General features: G+C 38.1%; 1 protein-coding gene across 1 annotated transcript; it reads right to left on the reverse strand.

The window, feature by feature from the left end:
* Positions 1-3,261: 3,261 nt before the first annotated feature.
* Positions 3,262-7,307, reverse strand: LOC105446146 (tripartite motif-containing protein 45-like). The gene is made up of 2 exons (XM_011682579.2): positions 6,713-7,307; positions 3,262-5,729 (listed from the first exon to the last, which is right to left on the reverse strand). The coding sequence occupies exons 1-2, from the start codon at positions 7,178-7,180 to the stop codon at positions 4,323-4,325; spliced, it is 1,875 nt and encodes a 624-aa protein (XP_011680881.2). The 5' UTR covers positions 7,181-7,307; the 3' UTR covers positions 3,262-4,322.

Consider the following 7,307-nt stretch of genomic DNA (forward strand, 5'->3'; position numbering starts at 1 on the left):
ATGTTATTGCCTGTTGAATTAAATGATTTCTCGGAAAATCGTCATAAATCCTCGAATCTGACATTTTAAAAAAAAACTATACTGTGATGTATTTGAAAGTCTGCAAATTCCTATCATTTGTTTGGTTTTTCTGAATAATTTGTGAAACATATGAGGAAATAGCTGTAACAGTGATCCAAGTAATTTCCATCGCCATATTTTATTGGCATTGCAAAAATATTTGGAATTTAATGTCAATATATGATGTAAATATGATCTATAAATATATGATTTAATAAAATGCCAACAAAATGAACAGTTTGACTTTTCTATATATATATATAATTAGCTGAAATGACCTAATTTGCATATTTGATGAACATAATTTTATTTTTCTTCAAATTTTTTTTTCCATACCTGTCTGATATACATAGGTTTCATTGATGTATCATGTTCGGTTTTGATTTGATTACATATGCGCATATTAATTAGACGGACTTAGTTATTTTCACAACTTTTTTATATCTGCAGATTCGCAAAAATGGCAAAAATGACTTATTTTGTTTGCTTCTGTTTTCAAAACGGTAATAGATATATGAATTTTCTTTTTTGTATTTTTTACCACAAAGATGATATTTTAGTGTCTGATAATTTAATTTATTATTTGTGTCCAAGAAAGTGATGAATTAAGTCAATTTGACCATTTCTGGCAGGTTTTTCGGTAATTTTGCGATATTAAAAAAATGGTATAAAATCACATCGCATTGACCGATTTCAATTTTGTTTTTTGTTTTTTGAAGCTTTCATAACGCTTGATCATTTGCAATCATCAAATAACATGTGTTGTACTTATTTTTGGTGTGCTATACCTAGTAAAATGCTTCGAAACTAATTATTTAATTCACATTACGGATAATTGTATTTCAAAAGTCAGAATGGGAACTGCATTCATCAGTAGTTGCCATATAAGACAAACATTATTGATTGCCCTCCATATCAACACGTAATGTATGTATTATCGTGCACTCTGACTATTGGAATACACATATTAATTTCATATGAATGAAAGATTTGTATTGAGGCACTTCATAGAGACGTGTGCATTACACCAGGTTACATTGCAAATATGGTCTATTAAATCTGGTGTTGCCAGTAGCGACATTTTCCCAACCTTTACAACAACAACAAATCAAAATGGAGGACACTAGATGTGGAATTCTGATGTTAGCCAAGCAACCATAATTATTTAATTTCCTTTCTCATTTTGTTATGGAAGGGGGAGGAAGAGAGATGGGAGTGGGGGAGTGAGAGAAATATATCAAGAGAGGGGAAGAGGGGGATAGAGAGAGACAGAGAGAAAAGAGAAGGAGAGAGAGTGAGAGAGAGATGGATATACACATATATTTAGAGAGAGAAAAGGGAGGGAGGAAGAGAGAGGGAGGAGGAGAGAGAGAGAGAAAGTGAGAGAAGGGGGAGGGAGAGAGAAAAGGGGGAAGGAAATGACGGAGGGAGAGAGACGGGTTATGAGAGAGGGGGAGAGAAAGGGAGAAAATGAGGGAGAGAGCGAGAAGGGGAGAGAAAAAGGCAGAGAGAGAGAGGAAGGGAAAGAGTGAGGGAGAGAAGGAGGGAAAAGAAAGTAGGGGATGGAGGAGAGAGAGGGAGATTGTGTGTGTGTGTGTGTGTGTGTGTATGTGTGTGTGTGGGTTTGTAAGACGTGTGAAACGGGGATAATCATATGTATACATAACTTCATAGTGGAGATACACTGGCAACTGTGGATATCCCCAGTTGATAACTTTCTAATTGTTTGTTAATTTTGCTAAAAGTAACCCGAGAGGAGACTACTACCCATTTCCTGGAAGAGTTCCAAGATATCCACATTTTCATAGTAAGGCGCTACTTTGTGTATTATCTGAAATTTTAAAATTCTGGAAAAATGAACAGCACCTAGTAAACTCTCACATAAAAGCAGGAAGCTAAATTCTTGTTATTCTTTGACAAAATGTAATAAAATGTAATGTTATGAAAACACCTCAAATCCCAATATACCCAATTGCATAGTTAATTATAGTTAAAGATAAATATCCCCATTTGGCATGATTTACCTGTATGTTTGTGTGTGTGTGTGAAAGAGAATGGAAAGGGGGTATAGATAAAGGAAAAGAGGATAAAGGAGCTCCAGGATTTAGCAGAGTCCACATGAAGCATTTTGTGCAGTGGGCATATTGGGGAGATGTATAAAATATATGGGTTTTATTTATCAATGGTAGCCACCTACACGCAATACACTTATATCAAACAGTTAATACACATAATATGGGCAAAAATGTCGTTTTTGTGACAATCAAGTAATGAAGCTCGGGTTGCTATAACTGATAACTGAATTCAGACATTTTGTTAATTTGTGCGTTGTATATAAAAAAAAAACTTCGTACAAAGAAGGGCACTTATTTACAAATTAAACACATATCAATTTAGGGGCTTAAAAAGTAAGAAAATATAATGAGTTCGTGAAACGTAACAATCTTCAATACAGCTCACATTGCTTTATTTGTGGGTCATTCCTAATTTAATTAAATTATTACATGAAATATATATACATATGTGAAATGTATGTAAATATATATATATAAAAGGCTGTGTCATAGGTCAGTAATATCCGTGTCACAGGTCAGTAGCTTGACCGCACATTCCTTATTACACGTTCACATATATCACATCAACTGAGTAAACACACTGACAGCACAACTCAAAAGCAAGGTAAAACACTTTGAATTTGCATAATCATTTCTAGGTTTATTCCGAAAGTATTTCTCGTACCAATCTTTGCTATATTCATGATGCTTGACTATGATTGAGTGATATTAAGTTTGTACACACTAAAAAATAATGGTACAAATTTGCACCCTATAGGGTGCAGATCGCTGCTACAATAGCAGCCACCTATATGGTGCAATTTTGCAGACTTGCACCCTTAGAAGTGCAAAAGAGCACCTTTAGGGGTGCAAACGAGCACCCTAATGGGTGCAGACCGCTGCTACAATAGCAGCCATGTATTGCAGACTTGCACCCTATAGGTGGCTGCTATTGTAGCAGCGATCTGCACCCCAAATGTACCCCTATTTCTTAGTGTGTATGCCATGTATATTTGTTCAGACAATGTATTTGTTTTTGTATGTGTTTGCACTTCAGAACCTGAAGAAGGCCTCACAAGCCGACAGCTCGTAATAAAATTGTAAAGTACAGCTACGTCCCACGTTCCTAGACCATTTTCTTCACGCATATATATATATATATGAGATAGATATTTATACAGATATGCATATAATTTCAATCAAACACTCGGTTTATTGTAAGATATTTTTACATGTATACAAATCCTTCAGCTGCCTATACAAAGGTCATATTTGTAACTGTTTGCTTACACTTTCATACACCATCATAGCATGACTGTCAGACGGTAACGTTAAACTTCTTACCGGGAACACTCAATACAAACAAAAATATTTGTTCTTGGTGTGAATTTGTTTCATTTTCTACCTCATATATTTAAACACAAACATTTACATTATCATATTTGATTTTCTACCTCATGTATTTACACACATACATTTACATAATATTGTATTTATTTTTATTTTAAATATCATATTGTCTTGTTTGCAATGGAAGTGCTAGATCCACGGGGGTACAAAGGGGCAGGTGCCCATCAAAAATATGCCATGAGTGTTCCTCCGGGCATATCCGTATGCCTCCTGGCACACATGTACTTCAGAACATTTTTTAAAAAATATATTCAAATCTTGATTCTCACTCATTATATGGCAAAAGTATTTCACAACTCTCCACGTGTGAGTGTCAACTATTGTACTTCCATTGCACTTCGAGGTGTCGTGGTCTAGTGGATAAGTTATTAGTCTGTGCATCTCTAGGTTCAAGTCCCGCCACGACACCAATGACATTTGTTAAGACTTATATCAAAATTTGCCTCACTCGACCCAGGTGTGGTAAATGAGTACATGGTAGGAAATGATTACTTGAAATGCTAGAGCGCCGTAATGGCAGTCATGCTAAAGCCGGGGTAATAATGGTTGAGCACCAGGACGGTCAGGTCTGGCAGACATGAGCGCAGTACAAGAACCAAACATTTTTCTATCAATATTTCATTATCATTATTTATCATATTAATATAATCTTCGTGACTTTAGGTCATCCAACCGCAACATTACTAACTGTTTATCTCCAAAAATACGTGGAGGAAGTCGTTATTGGCATGATTATGTTTGACGCTCTTGACATTGAACGTGTGTACTGAAAGTTGCCAAGGAAGCAAACAGAACCAATTACAATACAACTTTACAGAAATAGAGCTTATTGATAGAAGCAAACGCAAGCATGTGTGGAGTGAGAGAAACCATTCGAAAATATGTACGATCTACTGTCAAGCGCAGGGTATTAAACTGGCCTCTCTCATTAAGCCTCAGACCAACAATGTCATAGAGCCTGATCAACACTTGTCCAGTATTCCGATAAACACTCGCTACATACACCCTGTCCTGCTCGTCCACGGCGGGATACAGGTTGACACCGTGTGGAGATTGTAGATACCTCCCGGAATTCCCATTCCTGTCATAGACCGCCACCATAGTTGGACTGTCACCTTGATTGCGATAAAAAGAACTTGTGACTATCAAACCCGACTTGGTTGCACATACCTGGTGAGCGATTTTGTCTGTTGTTGGCACAACGTGTTTGAGTGTGTTTCCCGAGGGGTCGTAGATGGAGACATGATTTGAAGATTGGGTCATGAGAATTTCATCTGATTGACTCCTACTCAACCGCAAATAATGTCCATTGCTTGTCACTTTAATAGTAGATTCCCGAACGCCCTGGGGAGAATACCTGTGTACCTTTGTTTTACCTGTAGATACGCATATAGTCATGTCACTTTGAAAGACAAGATCAAAACATTTCATATCGTGTGGAATGTTGGAATATTTCCTACGTACATTTTCATCTGAATAAAAGATATTAATGTAATGTGCATAATAATATGTGATTGCCACTGAGTTATTAGTGTATTTTGTCATCGCCTCAAAATCTTCAGGTAGATCTACACACTTAATGACACAGACTTTCGGTTGACTTTTAGACTGTGGAACGGATAGCCCTGTCGTGATATCCTCTTCTGCAATATGGGCTTCCTCACCTATGGTTGCTGCAGAAGTGTCATCGGAAGCACCCTTCAGCATGTCATCCAGTGCAGCCTCAACATCTGTTTCTGAGATATCCCCAAGGTCAAGACTGGTGTCATCTGCAGGCTTGAATATCTGCTTCTGTGCCTTCTCCCGTATGGTTGCTGCAGAGGTTTGATCAATAACCTCATTTAGCAAGCCATCGATCTCTTCGCAAAGGAACGTGTGAGCAACCAGACTGTCCGCCTCAAGACATCCTAGTCTAGCATTACCCACAAGATCTACCGAACTACAAATGCTCTTGATCATCTGTTCATCATTCGATTTGACAACGTTGAGGGCTTCATCAAAACTACGCTCCAGTGCATCGATTTTCTCAACGAGTACACCTCGGTTATCTTCTAGTTGCTTGACCTTGGTATGACAGGCTTGGCTGACATCTTCACGTAGTAGCTGAAGAGCACTGTGTGCTTCATGACGATGTGTCTCCACAGTCTGAATGTTCTTCTCCAGTTCTGATTGCTTTGCTGTACAACGATGGAGAAGATCACTCACCTGAATAACGAAAGTAGAAGGAAAGCAAAACGAATGATTCTCACTTGAAGGTGAATTTCTGATCACATTCTTTAATCACCACTGTTAAGGCTCGTTCAGACCATGATATATTGAATTGGGTTTTACTGGACCAATAATCAGAGTACTTTTGACTATCATGAATTTATTTTGCCTAACACGTAATTTTACTAATGACCGGTCATTAGTACATACTTATGGCCGGTGATTATTTAACAAATAATACACATCATTTTGTTCGGGCATTAGCAAACATTACCCACACTCGGTACCTTCGAAACAGTCCAAACATCCTCGGCTATCGCATCGGGCGTGTTAGACTGTTCCGCAGGTACCTTGTATGGGTAATTCTTACTATTAAAATGCCCTCATTGACGTGTGTTATTTGTATAATATCACACGAGCTGACTGCCGATTAGCATATTTCACAAGACGGCACCACAAGTGAACTATTCTCTTAGGGAGTGATATTGGTGTTTTTCACGAAAGAAAAGTCGTTCCATAAAACCTATGTTATTGTGCTTGTCAGATAATTTTGTACCTTTTATCAGGGTTTTGTCACAGAATTTTCGGACTTGTGAACCCCTCACCTGATAGAGAATCCTGGATCCTACACAGTTGAGATCAATGTTATAATTCAAAATTATAATGAGCCTTTCAATGCATAATAAATATCGATGCTCCAATAGAATATTATTATAATCCTTTGCATGAAATGATTGAAAGGGTATGATTTATTTTGATAAAGTTTAAATCTCCCCAGACCTCTTACAGATTTATCTCTATGATCAATACACTACAGTCTATCAAGAATAAATCAAATTGTCACGATAAGAGGTGAGGAAAAATTATTATAAATTCATTTGGCAACGGTGTACATTTGGGTAATCTGTAAATAATAATAATACATATTCGAACAAGATATTTAAGACGGTTCATGAATGATCTGCCATTGGGCTATTTACCTTAACCTGCATTTCCTTTTCGAAGTCTTCATGTGATTGTATCTTGTGATCTCGATGATCGATGATGACGCACTTGAAACAGACGCGTATCTTACAATTCTGACAGAAAATATGTTTGTTCTCTTGTCTGTGGACGGAACATTTCTCGGAGGGGTAACCAGGTTTAGAATTTCCCTCAACGATATCCTGGATAGATACGATCTCATGACCTTCGAAGAACAGCTTCAGTTGTTTGTGGCCAACGCAGCATTGATCACACATGTATGCATCGCATGTACTGCAGAAAGCGATGGCCTCTACCTGGAGGTTGCAGACAGTGCACCTTTGCCGCATCTCCAGTATCGCACTGCCCCCTCCAGACCTGGCACGGTGGTCGTCCACGAGTCCGTTGACCGTTACATTGGGGAGGAGATCGTCGACCCGGTTTGAGGACAACTTCGTCACTGTCCTGCAGAGAGGGCAGACCATGTGATCAAGATCCTGGTGGGATAGGTCATATTTCCTGAGACAGGGTCGACAGAAGGTATGTCCGCAAGAGGTCAAGAGGGTTGCATCGTCGAAGATACCAAAACACAGTGGACATGTCAAGCCTTGT

The sequence above is a fragment of the Strongylocentrotus purpuratus genome, unplaced genomic scaffold, assembly GCF_000002235.5.
Source record: "Strongylocentrotus purpuratus isolate Spur 01 unplaced genomic scaffold, Spur_5.0 spur5_scaffold_17, whole genome shotgun sequence".
Taxonomy (NCBI): Eukaryota; Metazoa; Echinodermata; class Echinoidea; order Camarodonta; family Strongylocentrotidae; genus Strongylocentrotus; species Strongylocentrotus purpuratus.

Bases quoted from the DNA above. Each gene is read 5' to 3' on its own strand.
- LOC105446146 (XM_011682579.2), bottom strand. From the start codon at position 7,180: ATGGTCTGCCCTCTCTGCAGGACAGTGACGAAGTTGTCCTCAAACCGG. The intron at 5,730-6,712 runs GTAAATAGCCCA...TTCGTTATTCAG, and splicing joins AAAAGGAAATGCAGGTTAAG to GTGAGTGATCTTCTCCATCG.